The sequence below is a fragment of the Saimiri boliviensis genome, chromosome 2 (assembly GCF_048565385.1).
Source record: "Saimiri boliviensis isolate mSaiBol1 chromosome 2, mSaiBol1.pri, whole genome shotgun sequence".
Lineage (NCBI taxonomy): Eukaryota > Metazoa > Chordata > Mammalia > Primates > Cebidae > Saimiri > Saimiri boliviensis.
The window spans coordinates 139,375,021-139,393,290 of NC_133450.1; the positions used below are offsets into that span (position 1 = coordinate 139,375,021).

General features: G+C 57.2%; 1 protein-coding gene across 9 annotated transcripts; it reads right to left on the reverse strand.

Moving 5' to 3' along the window:
- Window positions 1–3,507: 3,507 nt before the first annotated feature.
- LOC104653446 (glycodelin-like) lies at window positions 3,508–15,119 on the reverse strand. 9 transcript variants are annotated; one of them, XM_074394518.1, is made up of 8 exons: window positions 15,056–15,119; window positions 9,873–10,283; window positions 9,334–9,473; window positions 8,848–8,927; window positions 7,134–7,244; window positions 5,954–6,058; window positions 5,642–5,684; window positions 3,508–4,936 (listed from the first exon to the last, which is right to left on the reverse strand). In XM_074394518.1, the coding sequence occupies exons 2-7, from the start codon at window positions 10,107–10,109 to the stop codon at window positions 5,668–5,670; spliced, it is 690 nt and encodes a 229-aa protein (XP_074250619.1). In that variant the 5' UTR covers window positions 10,110–10,283; window positions 15,056–15,119; the 3' UTR covers window positions 3,508–4,936; window positions 5,642–5,667. The 9 variants fall into 9 exon arrangements, with proteins under 9 accessions (XP_074250619.1, XP_074250618.1, XP_074250623.1 ...); XM_074394517.1 differs by having other exon boundaries at window positions 9,873–10,830; window positions 15,056–15,109; XM_074394522.1 differs by lacking the exon at window positions 15,056–15,119 and having other exon boundaries at window positions 9,873–9,995; window positions 10,116–14,820.
- Between the last annotated feature and the right edge of the window lie 3,151 nt (window positions 15,120–18,270).

Genomic DNA, 18,270 nt, shown 5'->3' on the forward strand with positions numbered 1-18,270 from the left:
GAAAATATCAAGTCAGTGATTCAAAATGTTCTCACATAGAAATCATTAGCCCAGAGGGTTATGTTTTAGGGGTGAGTTCTGCCATATTTGAGGAGCCAGGTGGTTTGATATTGTGCAAATGCTTCCGGGGGACAGGAGAGGGGTGGGTTATTCCTGATTTATCCTATGAGGTCATTTTCAGCTTTGTGTGGCCCCAACGCAGAACTGTTCAAGGAAGCGTGTGGAAGGCAATGAGCCGGGATCCAGGGCGTGTTTGAGAGCCGCCTGCCACGCGCCAGTCCCTGGCTGGAGGCTCCCGCGTACCTGCAGGAAGAGTGCCCTCCTCTCTGCCTAACCCAGGGCGGCCCCACCTGAGCTCCCACCAGGGGCATCGCCCCATCAATCCGTATAGGCTGCTGCATCCGGGAATGAAGGGGCGGCCTGAGCGTCAGGACCCAGGTGGTCAGAGGGGAACAAGCGCTTCTCCATCTGGGGGCCCAAGGTGGCCCCTCACACTGTGGCCGAATTCTGCCTCCCTGTAGGTTTCTGGGATCCTGAGCTTCCCACCTGCCTGCAGCTCCCACCCGGCCCAGGCCTCCCACAGTAACATGCCCCCTTCCCCCGCCTCAAACCTTTGAGACCTCCAGGTCCTGCTGGGTCTGGGGGATGTCACTGGCCTGGATGCTACAGACCAGGGCCATGCCCAGGGTGAGCATGGCTGCGGCTTTGGGTGGCTCTGAGCTCTGGAGTGAGAGGGAGGCCGAGGCCCTGTGGGCTCGGGGGCCTGATGTAGGAGGAGGGCAGACAGGAGCCCCGCCCACAGCCTCACCTGTGACTCATCCTTAGCCGAGGGTAGCTGCCTCCACTGGGACAATGGGAGGCTCTTCCCTGCATGCACGTGGGAACCCCCTCTGTGTCTAGCCGGACAGTTCCTGGCAGGGCCTCAGGTGGGAGGGGCTGGGTCCACACTGGCAGCCAGTGGTGGGAGCACCTCCTGGGTTGGGGCTCTAGGACAATGGCAGGTGGGAGAGAGCACTGCAGACAGCTGTGCCCGGAGGCAGGGGTATGGCCTGTGGGGCAGGCAGAGGGCCAGAGAGCTCCCAGGTAGCCCTGGGACCCAGTAGATGCTGCAGCCGTGTGGGGCTGTCTGCTCTGGGGAAAGAAGGTCACTGCAGCCCTGACCCCTCCCCCTGCCACTAATGTCCCCTCATCTCACTCCCTGGGGGCACCACTGTCACCACCTGTCACTCCTGGGGGCACCACTGTCACCATGTGTCACTCCTGGGGGCACCCACCAACCCTGTGTGTCACTCCCTGGAGGTACCACCATCCCCACCTGACATTCCCTGGGGGCACGGTGGTCCCCATGTGTCACTCCTGGGGGCACCCCTGTCCCGTGTGTCACTCCCGTATCATGTGCCTGGTACGAGAGCCAAGGAGGGAGGACAGGCTGGGACCCAGCCCCACTGCCTGTGTCTTCCTGGCAGACGGAGCCTACCAGGGCCGGGCTCCTCTCTTCTTTGGGAAGGGTCTGGCTTTAGGACGTGCTGCAGCCCGTCTGAGCAGAGCACCCCGACCTCCCCGCCGAGGCAACAAGCAGAGACAACAGAGGCAAAGCTAGCAAGGTTTATAAGTTTCTGTGGGCGGTGCTGGGTGCTGGCCTCGGCGGGGACACATGACCTGGGGTAGGCTGGGATCCGGGCGGATGTATGGGCCGAGGGCCCTGGACACAGGTGGAATGTGGCGAGAGCCTGCGGAGGACGAGGGGCAGGACTGAGGACCCTGGAGCTGGGCTCAGGTCTCCACCAGTAGCCAGACGCAGAGACTCCCTCCCAGGACCCGGGAGCCTGGTGCCGGCAGGGGAAGTGGCTCCCTGAGGGCTGAGAGCCAGCGGTGGCTGGGGTGGCTTTAAAGACCCTGAACGCAGCCCGCTGTGGCCACACCTCTTTCCCCCAGCTCTCTGCAGCTCAGGAAGGGCCCCCGCACCGACTGGCCTGGGGGCAACCATGCGGATGCCAGGGAGCAGCAGAGGCTACAGAAACGGAGGCCCGGGTGGCATGGACGGGGCTGGGAGTGCAGGGTGCAGCCGCACCGGAAACCAGGAAAGCCAAGGAAGCAGGTTCTCCCCTTCCCAGAAGTCTCCAGATGGAAGAAGAGTGGCCAGAGACCTCCTTTTCCTCCGCCTGGGGCCTGGATGGCAGTGAGAGCCTGGGAAACCCCCTCAGCTCACAAACATGCTCGGGGCCCGTGAAGCTGACACCCCCCAACAAATATCAGGAACTTTTAGACAACTCCGGTCTACTAAAAACTGGATCCGTTACGGTGGCAGAGGCGGAGCCATCTCCTTTTTACAGAGCTCCCTGTCCTGCACCCAGCTCAGGGCCTGCCGCCATCCTTCCACTCAGAGGGAGATGCAGTAGTCACTGGAGTGGCGGGAGGGAGGCCGAGCCTTTCCCGACTCCTCCAGTGTTTGAGCAGACACCATCGGTGCATGGCACAGATTTCTGAGGATGTGGAATTAACTGGGAAACAGCTGAGGGTGGAAGAAGGAGCAAGAGGGAAGGAGGCCGGGCACTGCGGCTCACACCTGAATCCCAGCACTTTGGGAGGCCGAGGTGGGAGGATCACGTGAGCCCAGGAGTTCAAGACCAGCCTGGACAACAAAGTGAGACTCCTGTCTCTATAGAAAAATACAAAAATTAGCTGGGCATGGTGGGGTATGCCTGTAGTCCCATAGTCCCAGCTACATGGGAGGCTAAGGCAGGAGGACTGCTTGAGCCCAGGAGTTTGAGGCTGCAATGGGCCATGTTTGAGCCATGGGCAATGGAGTAAGACCCCATTTCAGAGAGAGAGAGAGAGAGAGAGAGAGAGAGAGAGAGAGAGAGAGAGATAGAGAGAAATAGGCCAGGAGTGGTGGCTAACGCCTGTAATCCCAGCACTTTGGGAGGCTGAGGTGGGTGGATCACAAGGTCAGGAGTTCGAGACCAGCCTGGCCAATGTGGCAACATCTTTTCTCTACTAAAAATACAAAAATTAGCTGGGCATGGTGGCGCATGCCTATAATCCCAGCTACTTGGGAGGCTGAGGCAGGAGAATTGCTTGAACCTGGGAGGTGGATGTTGCAGTGAGCCAAAATGACACTACTGCACTCCAGACTGGGCAACAGAGTGAGACTCCGTCTCAAAAAAATAAAAGAGAGAGAGAGAAATAGAGAGAGGGAAAATAACAGTGAGAGAGGCGTGGGGTTTTGTCGCAAAGCAAACTAGACAGAGATATTCAGGGGACAGTCAGGAGTCCTGGTCCCATGATAGCCTCACCTCTATCAGCAGAAGGGGAGCCAGGCCAGGGGCCATGGCAGGTGCCCTCTTGTGAGGCCAAAAGGAATGTCTGGCTTACGATAAGGGGTTGTGGAGGCCAAACTTTTCTCCTGCAGATGAAGACTCCGGATAGCAGGCTTCAGAGAGAATAGGTTGTAAATGTTTCCTATCAGACGCAAGGTCTGTGTTGACGTCGCTCTGTCGCCCAGGCTGGAGTGCAGTGGCACGATCTCACCTCACTGCAACCTCCACCTCCTGGGTTCAAGCAATTCTCCTGCCTCGGCCTCCAGAGTAGCCGGGATTTCAGGTCATCTGTGAACACACCAGCTAATTTTTTAATATTCAGTACAGATGGGGTTTTACCATGTTGGCCAGGCTGGTCCTGAACCCCTGACCTCAGGTGATCCGCCCGCCTTGGCCTCCCAAAGTGCTGGGGTGACAGGTGAGAACCACTGCACCTGGGTGGAAATGGCCTGTTTGCAACACAGACAGCACGGAAGCTCCTTAGTTCTGCATGAGCGCTACTTACTCCCGGCAGGGGCTGGCTTTGCGGTGCCGTCTCTCTCGGGTTTTGATGGAGACGTTTCCCCAGCATTATAAATGAGTGTGGAGGCTTTGCGCCCTCCCCACGCCTGGGACTGTCCATGTTGCCTAGTTTCGTCTGTTCCCAAAAGGAGCAACCCTTGCCTGGCCCTTGTCGGGGGCCGGGCTGGGACACAGACTCCTGGCTGTGTGGTTTGTCTGTCTGTCTGCCTTGGGAAGGGACCCGAGTTACTTCATCTCTAGCCTTCTCTGATCTGTTTTGGACACTTACATTTGCCCTGAAATCACCCATTTTGGTTTCTAAAAAATATATTGTGGGTCAGACACCAAACTCCTTATGATTCTTTTCATCAGTTTCCTCTCAATCAGCTCATTGACAGTTGCTAGAACTGTTTCCAGGTGTTTCTGACAGGTGAGCTAAATCCCAGCATGCCCACCCCCTCCCCACCATGGGGCACAGGTGCAGGAACTGGATAAGTTTCTCTGATTTTGTCATTTTTGACTCTCTGACTTTGATTTTTGTTAATTCTGTTTTCTTACTTTCCTTATTTTAATGATTTTTTCTAACAAGAGCTGGAAACAGATTCGTTGATTTTAACTCTTTCCTGCGAACCTATTTCAGTGTTAAGACTATGAGTTTCCTCTGGGCTCATCAATTCTGACAGAGTGGTTTGGTTTGATTTTTCTAGACATTTCACAAATCTTTCATCCTGTAGATAAGAAACTTGAGGTATTTTCTCCAGCAGACGCTGCCCTGGGTTCGTGGCAGCTCTGGCTCTGCCAGAAGGTGGGCTGGGCCCACCCCACGGCCCTGGCCCTCGAATCCCACACCCGGCAGTGACAGTGGTCCAGGCAGAGCATGTGGTATGGGTTTATTAATCATCTCTGCCAGACACGGTCCCAGGAAGCAGCCTCCCCACGCCCGAGGTGCAGGTGTGCAGCAGGAAGGGACCGGAACACGGTGGCCACGTCGTCGTCTTCTGTGCTGTGGACATTCTTTGAAAGGGCAGGAGGAGGTCATACAATGCTGGAGCTGTGGCTGGGCAGGGGTCTGGTCTTCCTGGAGGTAGAGGTGAGCCGTTGGGTTTCACGGGTCACTTTAGTAGAGGGAAGAGGAACAGGGTGTTTTGGGGGAACCCTGGAAGGATGTGGGTGGGCTCAAGGACACCCCCTTAAGAATGTGGCCCTGAAATCCCAGCACAGGGAAGCCGAGGCGGGTGAATCATGAGGTTAAGAGATCAAGACCATCCTGGCCAACATGGTGAAACCCTGTCTCTACTAAAAATATAAAAATTAGATGGTCATGGTGGCAGGAGCCAGTAATCTCAGCTACTCAGGAAGCTGAGGCAGGAGAATCACTTGAACTCGGGAGGCAGAGACTGCAGCCAGCCAAGATCGCACCATTGCACTCCAGCCTGGCGATAGAGTGAGACTCCGTCTCAAAAAAATAAAAAATAAAAAAAGTGACACCTGGCCCTGCACGTCCCCAGCTTCTCATGCCCTCCCATGAAACCATCCTCCCTCCTCCTCCAGCCCCACCACTTCCAACCAACACCCCAAACCCCCCAAAAAGCATGAGGTTTGACTGTAGGGCACGAGCTGGTGACTAATACAACGCCTGCAAGACACAGGCCAGGCTCATGGACGGGGAGCCTGTCCAAAGTCAGCAGCCTGGCTGTCTGGAATCACAAGACCAGACCCCAGCTCATTCCTGCAGGCTCAGCCCTGAACTGGACACAGTGGGGTCATTCCCAGGGGCCCAGAGAGGCAGCCCCAGGCTGTGGGCGAGGCGGATACGTTACCCAGCAAGGGCCAGACAGGAGCTCTCCTAGATAGGGCACGGCTCTGTGGGAGGAGAGGGGGCAGTGGGGGCATCAGAGAGAGAAGAGACAGCTGGGGACACAGCAGCCCCAGGGCTGGAGAGGAGGTGGGAGGATGACGGGAGGGGGCGGGACCCCACCCCAGGTGCCTCTGCACCCCAGGATGCAGGGGGAGAACTGGGGAGGGGCCAAGAAGGAGTGACCTGAGTCCTCCAGAGCCAGCGGGGGGCTCGGGCTGAGAAAGAGGCTGCTTTTCCTCTAGCCGAGGCTGGGCCTGTCCTGGGCAGAGCTCACCTGGCACCTGGTACCATTCCAGGAGGAACCATATCTGCACGGGCAGGGTCTTGAAAGCGCGGAAGAATGCCTTCAGGACCTCAGCATCTGCTTCCAGGGATCTGGCTGTGGGGGAGGCTGGCTCAGTCTTGGGCCCCTCAGGCTTGGATGAGAGCTGGGGAGCTCCAGAGGCCGTGCCAGGGAGGGAGGACAGGAGTGAACACTGGAGTGAACAGTGCACAGACAGCGCCTGTGCTCCCAGGTCAGGCAGAGTTTGGTCTGGAGCAGGTTCCCAGGGTGGTCTCCGGGGCTCTGTCCACCTGGCTTCCAGGCTCCCCATCCCCAGCTCCCACTTCTCAGCTGGGCCCCCTCTGCTCCGCTCTGGGCAGCGCTGGGGTCCACACAGCTCAGGATGGTGTCTACAGGGTCACAGGAGCGCAGTGCCCCCCTCCCCAGTGTCCAGCTCTCACCAAGCATGGCTAAGGCTGATCAAGAAGACACCTGTGTGACCCCAGAGGCAACATTGCGCTCAGAAACACCGGGAAGGGCTGCGCCCATGTGCCTGATTCAGCATTCCCAGCCTTAGTTTGGACAAGAACTTTATAGGTTTAAGGGTGTTTTGACTGGATGTCCAGTGAGTATTAATCTTTTCACCAAGCCCAGCCCCTTGACTGGTGACCGCCCCGCTGGCCCCATATCAGCTTCCTGCTGCCCAGTTTCTGATGCAGTGTCAGAGGACTGGATACCACTGGAGTAAAACAGCCTGGCCAGGTGCCATGGCTCACACCTATAATCTCACACCTTGGGAGGCCGGGGCAGGTGGACCACTTGAGGTCAAGAGTTGAAGAACACCTTGGTCAACATGGTGAAACCCTTTCTCTACCAAAAAATACAAAATTTAGTCAGGCATGGCGACATGTGCCTGTAACTCCAGCTACTGGGGAGGCTGAGGCACAAGAATTGCTTGAACCTGGGAGGCGGAGGTTGCAGTGAGCTGAGACAGTGCCATGGCCCTCCAGCCTGGGCAACAGAACAAGACCCTGTCTCAGACAAAACAAACAAACAAACAAAAAACCAAGAAAGAAAAACTCAGCCCCCAGGCACCGAGGTGGACAGGAAGCTAGCTGTCATCTCCCCAGGGTTCCCATGGACGTAGCCGTGACCTCTCACCCACGCTGAGCTCATGCCCTCTGAGACCCACCCAGGTACTGGCACATGGTGCTCTGCCTGGGGGCAGCGGTGCTCTTCAGGCAGAGAAACAGGAATTTGTCATAGTCAGTCTCCAGCAGCGTAGCCTCGTTCACCGCCATATCTGGGAAAGAAGAGAAGCATCGAGAGGAAGAGGAAGCCTCCGTCCCAGCAGAGTCTTGTGCAGATGTGAGGACATCCCACCAAACTAAGTGGCTTCCTCGTCTACCACCACTGTGGGCCGTGGGCCGTGGTCAGGGAAGCCAGAGGGAGGAGAGAAGAGGTGGCGTGGAGGGACGTGGAGCCCCGGCTGAAGGAGAGCCCAGGCGTGCAGTGCGGAGGCAGACGCGGCAGGCAGGGGCTCTGACCTGACAGATTCCAACCGAGAAGTCAAGATGGGTGAGGACGCTGGGGGACCGCACAGGAACAGGGCAGGGGGCGGGAAGAGGGAGAAGAAATGGACCTTGCAGAGTGCCTCGATTCTGGGGAGGGCAAGCGGGGTCAGCAAGGCCTCAGGCAAGTCCCGAGCATGAGAAGCAAACTGTATTTGCTGAAAAACTGCACAAGACATTCCCTCTGTGTCCTTCCTTTAAATCTTTGAGGCCCATTGCCCGGGAAGGGATAAGAGACCCCAGTCCCTGACCACCTCTGTCTTTTTAAAAAATAATAATTAACAAAACAGAACAAAATGTTGCAAAGTGAGCAGGAGGCAGCCAGGCCCATGGGAACAGCAGCCCACCTGCCCACCTGCCCGCCTGCCCACCTGCCCACCTGTTCCCCTACCTGCCTAACTGCCCACCTGCCCACCTGTTCCCCTACCTACCTACCTGCCCACCTGCTCCCCTACCCACTTGCCCACCTGCCTACCTGCCCACAAAACCACCTACCCACCTGTCCAACTGCCCATATAACCACCTACCCACCTGCCCACCTGTTCCCCTACCTACCTGTTCACCTGTTCCTCTGCCCACTTGCCCACCTGTTTACCTATACACCTGTTCACCTGCCTACCTGTTTACTTACCCACCTACCCACTTCTTCACCTGTTCATCTGCCCACCTGTTCACCTACCCAACTGCCCACCTGTTTACCTACCCACCTACCCACCTCTTCACCTGTTCACCTGCCCACCTGTTCACCTATCTGCCTATTTACCTGCCCACCTGTTCACCTAGCCATCTGCTCACCTGTTCACTTACCCACTAACTCACTTGCCCACCTGTTCACCCGACCAATACACCTACCACCTGTTCACCTACCCACCTGCTCACCTGCCCACCTACCACCTGCCCACCTGCTCACCTGCTCACCTACCAACCTGCTCACCTGTCCACCTGTTCACCTATCCACCTGCCTGCCTGCCCACCTGCTCATCTGCCCAGCTATCTGTCTGCCCATTTACTGACTTGCAGCCTCCCTGACCTGCTGTGAGGCTGGAGTGAACAGTGCACAGACAGCGCCTGTCCCCTGTGCCCGGGCACAGTGCAGACGTACGTCCAGTCACTGTCATGCCAAGAGTCAGTGCTTCCCCTTCCCCTCCAGGCAAAACATGCCTCTGGGCTCAGCATCAGCTTGAGTGGAGCAAACACTCTGACTCCCTGAAGCGGAGAGAGTTGAGACAAGACAGGCCCCATGCCCCACCCTCCAGCAGAGCCGCCTCTGGGAGACCGTGACTAGCATGCCAGTACTGAGCCAGCCCTTGGGGACCGGGGACCTGCTCAGTTGACCTGCACAGTTAATCCTGAAATTCTTTGGATTTTCAGTCTTCTCTGCTAGGACCTTCTTCTCAACACAGCTGTTGTTCTCCCTGAAAGGCGGCAACAGTAGAATGTGGTGACCGCTTGAATTGGAGTTGCCCTCAGTGTCACTCCTCAAATCAGGTCACTGCAGGAACTTCCCTGGGTCCCAGGAGCATCGCAGCCCGCAGCCGCCCAGATCTTCTTCTCAGTCTGACCTGAGGCTGCTCTGTGGGGTCGGCTGTTGACTCAGAGCCTGGGGCAGGGGATCTGAGGGGACAGGGACCCTGAGGGGACAGGGACCGTCTGTCACCCCGGTTTTCCACACCACCCTCATGGAGGGGCCACGGTGAAGCTCCTGGCTGTCAGAAAAGGCCTGGGGCTGAGCCCAGTTCTGCCCACCCCACCCAGTCCTGGACCCCTATGGGGGAGTACTGAGTCCCCTGCCAGCCCCAGTCTCAATGACGAGGAACCCACCATCTGTGCAGAATGATCTCCAGGTTGCCCTCGGTGGTGGGCATCAGGGAGGTGATGTAGATCCTCAGAGGGGCATCCCTGGGTCCCAGGAGGGAGAGGTTGCTGCTCACCATGGCCATGAAGTGCCAGGTCCCTGCCAACTGAGGGGGCCTTCAGCTGCACGGGAGTCCTGCCCCACTGTGGCTCTCGTTGCACCCCGTGCGGGCAGGGCTGAGTCTAACAGGGATGGGTGCAGTGAGCACTGGATGGCCATCTGCTGTCTATCAGACGGTGGGCTACGGAATTTCCTGTACTTAAAACCACCAGTGTGTGCTAACTCAGGAGCGTTCCGAAGTCCAAATATTGAGGGAGTCACCTGGGATGCTGGGAAACCAGAAAGACCACCCTAAAGATGGAGAGCAGGGCTGAGGGATTCGTGACATCATGGCGTCCATTCTGCCTCCCTGTAGGTTTCTGAGATCCTGGGCTTCCCGCCGGCCTGCAGCTCCCACCCGGCCCAGACCTCCCACAGTAACGTGCCCCCTTCCCCCGCCTCAAACCTTTGAGACCTCCAGGTCCTGCTCGGTCTGGGGGATGTCACTGGCCTGGATGCTACAGACCAGGGCCATACCCAGGGTGTACAGGAGGCACGGCATGACTGTGGCTGTGGGTGGCTCTGAGCTCTGGAGTGAGAGGGAGGCCGAGGCAGTGTGGGCTCGGGGGCCTGATGTAGGAGGAGGGCAGACAGCAGCCCCGCCCACAGCCTCGCCATGCCATTCCTCAAACCCATGACTCATCCTCACCCCACGGGCAGCTTCCTCCACTGGACCATGGGAGGCTCTTCCCTGTGCCCACGAAGGAACCTCCTCTGTGTCCAGCCGGGCAGTTCCTGGCAGGGCCTCAGGTGGGAGGGGCCTGGATCAGGTCCAGGTGGGCAGCCAGTGGTGGGAGCACCTTCTGGGTCGGGGCTTCTGGACAATGTCGGGTCAGAGGCCAGCAGTGAGAACAGCTGTGTCCAGGGCAGGGGTATGGCCTGTGGTGCAGGCAGAGGGCCCGAGAGCCCCATGGCAGCCCTGGGATGCCACAGATGTTGTGCCAGTGGGCAGCTGTCTGCATGGTCCGAATCCTGACCTGCACCTTCTGCTCAGCCATGCCCAGGTGTGTACAGCTGTGCCCCTCACATGCCAGCCTCTGGGCAGGGGCTCGCTGCCTGCTAGCGCTGTTCCTCTCTGACTCACAGGCAAGACGGGCTGGAAGTGGAGGATGCTGTCAGGTGTCAGTGAACTTCCAGACTTTGTCCTGTGGTCTATATTGTAAGCCCTTTTCCCACAGGGAAGCAACATGGTGAAACTCCATCTCTACTAGAAATACAAAATTAGCCAGGCATAGTGGCACATGCCTGTAATCCCAGCTCCTCAGGAGGCTGAGGCAGGAGAATCACTTGAACTCAGGAGGCGGAAGTTGCAGTGAGCCAGGATCGTGCCGCTTCACTCCAACCTGGGCAACAACAGTGAAACGCTGTCCAAAAAAAAAAAAAAAAAAGGGATGACGAGACAAGATACGAAACTAGGAGAAAACATTTTAAAGTTTCATATCCAACAAAACAATAAAGGACTAGTGTCTGGAAGATAAAAACAACATTGGAAATTCAAGAGCAAGAATAAAACCCACTTAGAAAATGGGCAAAAACCACGAAGAAACATCTCCCCAAGAGGATCTATGGGTGGCAAATAATCACCTAAAAAGATGCTCAAATTAACTGACCATCAAGGACATACCAATTAAGGCCACGGTGAGGTATCACAGCCCAGCTATTAGGACAGCTGAGACGAAAAGTGGGGACAATACCAAACCTTAGTAAGGGCGCACAGAAACCCGCTCTCTCCCAACACTGAGAACTGCATCCTTTGAGTGGCTCCAAAATGGGCCAGTGAAATGTTTACAAAAAGGATTGAGGTACGTTAAAAAATCGTAAGACAGTGTGTATGAAAGAGAAAAAGTGAAACTAAGGAAAGAATAGTATAAAGAGGAAAGAGAGAGAAGCTTCATCTTTTAACAACTCAGGCAGACCAACTAAGCCAAGATATGTTAAAAAAAAAAAAAAGAAAGTTTTAAAAGGAAAATTATAAAATAGAGGAGGAAATTGTGGGAAGTAGAACTAAGTTCCTTTTTAAACTTTCCTTTTGTTAAAGAATAAGTGTGCTAATAACTTTGCTAAGCCCTGTCCTGTGTAGCTGTTAGACACGCCATGCTTACAGGCACGTAGTACATTCTACGTCCTCGCACGAGGACTACGTGTCTGATTCATGCGCCATCCTTCCTCCTTGTCATTTCTATTAGAATTGGGTCACTTGGTCCAGCCCACACTCTGTGGAAGGCGTCACACAAGGGAAGTCATCCTGGAGGCCAGCTGCCACCTCAACAAAGCAACAAAGCGAAATCCACAAAGTAAATATGACATCCAGTTAACAATTACCAGGCATGCAATGAAGCAAGAAAATATGAGCCGTAACCAGGAGAAAAATCGAGTGACCGAAACAGACCCAGAAATGAAGCGATGATGGCCTTGGCAGCTCAGGATGTTAAAGACCCGGTATAAATGTCTCTACACACTCAAGAGGATCCAGAAAGCACGAGCAGGATGAGAAGCAAGGTGCCAGGTGTGGAAAAGACCCAGGACGTAAAACGGTGCTTCCCCTGTGGAAATCGGTGGGCAGTTTCTCAGAAAGTTAGACACCTCCTTATCCTGTGACCCAGAAACGTGGCTTGAATTGAGGACAGGAATTCAGACAAATATTTGCATGTGCATATCTGTGGCTGGACTGCTCAGAAGACCTGAAAGATGTAAACACCTCCAGTGTCCATCAAACAATGAGTGGATTAAAGGCATGGGGTTGTCTGGGTGTGGGTGCTCAGGCCTGTAATCCCAGCACTTTGTGAGATGGGCAGGTTACTGGAGGTTAGGGGTTCGAGATGAGCCTGGCCAAATGGTGAAACATCATCTCTATTAAAAATACAAAATCAGCATGGAAAGCATGGAATTTGATGTGATGAGGGCACCAGTGGGCTACTGGCATGGTGGCATGCACCTGTAATCCCAGCTATTAGGGAGGCTGAGGCAGGAGAATTGCTTGAGTCTGAGAGGCAGAGGTTGCAGTGAGTCGAGATTGTGCCACTGCATGCCAGCCTGGGGGAGAGAACAAGACTTCATCTCAAAAAAAAAAAAAAAAAAAAAAAAAGCATGGGTTGTATTCATTCGGTAGAATATCGTTTAGCTATAAAAAGGAACAGGGCGTTGATACAGGTTACAACATGGAAGAGCCTTCAAAACAGTGTAGTGAAAGGAGCCAGTCACAAAAAGTCACATGGCCTATTACTCTATTGATAGGAAATGCCCAGAACAGGTTAAACCCTTAGAGACAATGTGGGAGGTGAATGCTGCTGGGGACAGGGCTTCCTCTGGGGGTGATGGGAAGGTTTTGGAACTACACTGAGGTCATGGATACGCACCGGGCTGCGTGGACTCATTGCTACAGAATTGTGCCCTTCTAAATGGTTATTTGACATTCTGTGAATTTCACTTCAGTGAAGTTTTAAAGGGGAATAAAGAGCCAGATGGAAATCCTGGAGACGGAAAGCATGGAAGTTGATGTGATGAGGGCACCAGTGGGTTCACTGCAGAAGGACCGAGGGAAGCGGGCGGCGGGGGCGGGCACGGGGCCCAGCAGCAGACCCACCCACAAGGGAGCAGTGAAGAAAGGGCTGGGGCCTGGGACCCATGGGGTACCCTCAAGGGGTCTGACCTACACAGAGCCCCACAGGGAAGAGAAACTGTGAGAGCAGACATGTAGTAAGGAAATCATTGCCCAAACCCACATTTGATGAAAACTGTAAGCACACAGACCCAAGAAACTCATGGAGCACCAAGCAGAGCCTACAGCAGCCCCTGCCGAGGCTGACGGCACTTATGCCGCAGAGAACCAGAGGGGAGAGGGCCTCAGATGCAGCCTGCACTCGAGATGGAGAGGACCCCGCCCGCGATAGGGGGGCCTGTTCGCCTTGTGCCTGTCACCGCACCATGGGCAGGAAGGACCAGACCCACTGCCCTGACAGGTCCCCTTCAGTACTGGGCTCAGGCCCTGCCTCCCCCAGGCTGGGTGTCTTCGGACCAGCTCCTAGACTGTCTCACTTGCTCTCTGCAGCCTGGAGATGAGGAAGCAGAGGAAGCCGGCTCCTGGCAGAGCAGAGACAGCTCCGTCTCCGGGTTGGGAGTGAACCTGTGTCCCCAGCGGGCTGCCTGCATCCCTGCCTCACCTGCCTGGGTGTTGGCCCAGGGCCCGCCCCAGGCAGGAGGCACCTGGCTTCACAATGGCCCACGGGCTGCCAAAGAGGAGGAGATCCCATCATTACTGCTGGAACCAGACGTCCAAACGTTATTTACGCCCACCTTCCCCAACAAGGTCCACAGGATACGACAGGCGCACGCCGTGAGAACAGCTCACAGAGCAACCGAGCCGGCTCCCTCCTTCCTGCCTGCCTCTCCGGACTATGAGAGAGGACCCTCCAGGGGCTTGAGACTGCCGTGCTCCCACAGCAGTGACGCCCTGGCAGCAACACGGGCCGGACAACAGGGGCTTGGGGAGCCACCGGGCTGTGCAGCCCCAACTTGGCTTTCTGTCCAGAAAGGTCACTCAAGCCCGTCTCCTGTTCACTCCATAAAACCACATCTCGCCTGGCCCAGGCCCTGCCACCCTTGCCCACGCCCCCTTCCTTCCCCTGCCCATCCTGTGTCCCCAGGAGCCACAGCCAGGGTCCCTCACCCCATGTGCGCCTGCCCTTCCTGGTCCCCCGCCTGTGCCCGGGCGCTGGGGCTCCTTTGCTCTTGGGGAAGCGCACCCTTCTCCACAATCAGTGGCCATCTGTGGCCCCCAGGGCTTCATGAGGTATGTGAGTGTCCCTCATCCTGGGCCACGCACCGACAGCTGGAAAAGGCTGGGCAAAAGGTGCCGCCCGGCCCCTGGCACTAAGGGACTTGCCCACACTCTGGCATAGCTCCTATCGGCACAAGACAGGGCCCGTGGGCTCAGCCCAGCCCCCTCGGGCTCCAGCTGGAGAAACTCAGCTGCCGAGAAAGTGTCCCAGCAGCGCCCGCCCGGAGGCCTTTGCTTAGAAGCGTTGACTTTAGGAAATTCCCGTTTTCAACCCCTTCTCTGTCTCCTGCCACGGATGGTCTCTGCCTTCTGCACCAGGAATGTTTTTCTTCAGGACCTGGAAGCCGCTCCTCTGAGCACCATGAAGGGAGAGGGGGTCCATCTCGCAGCCTTTGAGCTGAGGAGCTACCTCGAGAATGCCAATCAGCAGGCAGGGTGGCCGCTCACCCCCGTACCCCCGTACCCGCTCACACCCCCACCCTGCAGCTCACACCCTCACCCCCAACAGACCCTCACCCCACCGCTCACATCCTCCCCACGCCGCTCACGCCCTCGCCCCGCCCCTCACGCTCTCGCCCCGCCGCTCACGCCCTCGCCCCGCCGCTCACGCCCTCGCCCCGCCCCTCACGCCCTCACCTCACCCCGCCCTCAGGCCCTTGCCCCGCCGCTCATGCCCTCACCTCGCCCCTCACGCCTTCGCCCCGCCCCTCACGCCCTCGCCCCGCCCCTCACGCCCTCGCCCCGCCCCTCACGCCCTCAGCCACACCCTCGCCCCGCCGCTCACGCCTTCGCCCCGCCGCTCTCGCCCTCACCTCACAGCTCTCACCCTCGCTCCGCCCCTCACGCCCTCGCCTCGACCCTCACGCCCTTGCCCCGCCCCTCACGCCCTTGCTCCGCCCCTCACGCCCTCGCCCCGCCGCTCACGCCCTCACCTCGCCGCTCACGCCCTCAGCCCACGCCCTCGCCCCGCCCCTCACGCCCTCGCCTATCACGCCCTCGCCCCGCCCTCACGCCCTCGCCTATCACGCCCTCGCCCCGCCCCTCACGCCCTCGCCTAACACGCCCTCGCCCTGCCCTCACGGCCTCGCCTATCACGCCCTCGCCCTGCCCTCACGCCCTCGCCCCGCCGCTCACGCCCTCGTCCCGCCGCTCACGCCCTTAGGCCACGCCCTCGCCACGCCCCTCACGCCCTCGCCTATCACGCCCTCACCCCGCCCTCACGCCCTCGCCTATCACGCCCTCGCCCCGCCCCTCACGCCCTCGCCTATGACGCCCTCGCCCTGCCCTCACGCCCTCGCTCCTCCCTCACGCCCTCGCCCCTCCCTCACGCCCTCGCCCCGCCCTCACGCCGTCTCCCCGCCCCTCATGCCCTCGCCCCGCCCCTCACGCCCTCGCCTATCACGCCCTCGCCCTGCCCTCACACCGTCGCTCCTCCCTCACACCCTCGCCCCTCCCTCACGCCCTCGCCCCGCCCTCACGCCGTCTCCCCGCCCCTCACGCCCTCGCCCCGCTCCTCACACCCTCGCCGGGCCCCTTGCACCCTCACCCCGTCCCTCGCACCCTCACCCCGTGCTTCGCACCCTCACCCCCTTACCCTGCGCGGCTCACACCCTCACCTTGCGGGGCCCTCTTCTTACCACACCGCAGCGTCTGCAGAGCCCCCTTTTGGTTTCAAGGGAGTCGAGCCCCGTCCATACTGAGTAGGCCTGTGCTGCCGCTCTGATGAGTGTCTGAGTGTCCGGCTGTTGCTCCCCGAGGACACTCAGCTCCTACGATCCCTGCCCCGGCGTCAGCGGCTCCTTCCCTCCAGGCAGCGGCCTGCCCTTGCTTCTCGTCCCCGAGACCCAGCCCTCCTGAGCGCCCCACAGCTCCACTCGGGCAGGCAGCAGGACCCGGGCAGCAGCCCCGGTGAACCTGGGGGTCTCCGTGGCACGCCCAGTGGCCTCGTGTCCTCACCCAAAAATGATCTCCTCAGGTCAGTGTCTCTTTTGTGTTCTGATACCATCTCCCTAATTCTTGACCCACCCATGTTTGCTTAATGGGCAAAATGATCGGATCGCCCTCCCTCTCCTCCGCTCCCTCCCCGCCCCGCCCCGCGCCATTCGGCTCCCTGAGCCAAGGCTCAAGAAGCAAACAGGCCCTATTATTTCTAGAAAAGCCAAGCACCTCCTTTGTCTGCATTCTTCGTTACTTAGGGAGTGGACTTTCACCTGCAGGATTCGTGGTATCTGCCGGAGAATGTTGGGAAGCTGGCCAGGGTCCGCTCTGTTGGGTTTACCTGGACCCACTGAGGCAGGGACTGCCCGGCCTCACTCACCGGACACTGCTCCCCAAACAGACGTGGCCTGGGGAGGAGGGATGCTCACACTTAGGAAAAAGACGCCGCAGTTCTGGGATCCGTTCCCCCTTTTTTTAAACCCATGCGAGATGAAAGATTAACCGGCTCGTGAAATGAAAAGAACAAAATAAACCCGGGTACAGAGCGCAGGGAGTGCTGGGCGCCCTCTTGGCCTCACCCATCCTGTCCATGTGTGATTCGAATGGACGGACTCTGGGCGGAGCCGGAGCCGGGAGCCCCTCCAAAGGAGGCTGCAGGGAGAGCCTGGGCAGCCGGCGACACCACTCAGGTCCTCTGACGTGCGCTTTTGCGCTTTGGTTTTTGAAACTTAGGAGTGAACTACCAATTTAAGAGTCTTCTATTTATTTTTTTCTTTTTTCTTTTCAGAGACGGGGTCTCACTCTGTCGCCCAGGCTGGAGTACAGTGGCACAATCACAGCTCATTGCATCCTTGACCTTCTGAGTTCAAGCGATCCTCCCGATTCAGCCTCCTGAGTAGCTGAGACTAGAGGGGCGCACCACCACGCCCGGCTAAGTTTTGTATGTTTTGTGCAGATGGGGGTCTTGCTGTGTTGCCCAGGCTGGTCTTAAACTCTGGGCTCAAGTGGTCAGCTCACCTCAGCCTCCAAAGTGTCAGGATTATGTGTTCCACTGCATCCCACCTAAAAGTCATTTTTAAAATGAAAAGAAAAAGACATCTGCAAGAAGACAGATGGTGCCCTTTCATGTAGAGAAAAGTCAGTAAGAGGAGAGCTGTTTATGGAGAGCATTGAATGTGATAAAGCCAGAAAGACAGGCAGAGAACCCAGGAGAATTCAGGGCGTGGTCTCCACGTGGGGCGTGGCTTAGGCGGGGCAGTGAGGTTGATGAGCCCTTGGCTGAGGAGGCAGGGTCCACAGGGGTTAACTTTGTCTCCCTTAAATGGAATATCCTGTTTTATGAATTCTCTCGCATGATTTATATGTTTATTTAAGATGGTTGGGCATGGTGGCTCACACCTGTAATCCCAGCACTTTGGGAGGCCAAGGCAGGCTAGTCACCAGAGGTCAGGAGTTCAAGACCAGCCTGGCCAACATGGCAAAACCCCGACTCCATTAAAAATACAAAACTTAGCCACACATAGTGGTACAAGCCTGTAGTCCAACTGCTCCGAAGGCTGAGGCAGAGAATCCCTTGAACCTGGGAGGTAGAGGCTGCGGGGAGGCTAGATCACGCCACTGCACTCCCGTGAGGGAGACTCCACCGCAAAAAAAAAAAAAAAAAAAAAAAAAAAAAAAATCTAAAAATCTCTACCAAAAATATAAAAATTAGCTGGACATAGTGGTGGGCACCTGTCATCCCAGCTACTGGGTGGGTGTTGAGCCAGGAGAATTGTTTGAACCCAGGAGGCAGAGAGGTTGCAGTGTGGTGAGGATCGCACCGCTGCACTCAAGCCTGGGTGACAGAGGAAGACTCCATCTCAAAATAAATAAAATTAAATTAAACAAATACTAAAAGATGACAGTACTCCCCCCACTCATAAGAAAGCCTCAGTACAATTTCTGCTGTGTAGACACCTAGTGGAGAGCTGGGAAGGGATCCACCCAGCCAAGCCTGTCATATGGGGGGAGGAGACCCAGGACGAGAGGGACAGGGTGGGAAAGGGACGGGGTGGGAAGGGGACGGGGTGGGAAGGGGATGGGTGAGGCA

Coding starts and splice junctions, on each gene's coding strand:
- LOC104653446 (XM_074394518.1), bottom strand. CDS start 10,109: ATGAGTCATGGGTTTGAGGAATGGCATGGCGAGGCTGTGGGCGGGGCT. Junction 8,928..9,333: donor GAGATCATTCTGCACAGATG/GTGGGTTCCTCG, acceptor GCCGCCTTTCAG/GGAGAACAACAGCTGTGTTG. Junction 7,245..8,847: donor TTTCAGGATTAACTGTGCAG/GTCAACTGAGCA, acceptor CTTCTTTCCCAG/ATATGGCGGTGAACGAGGCT.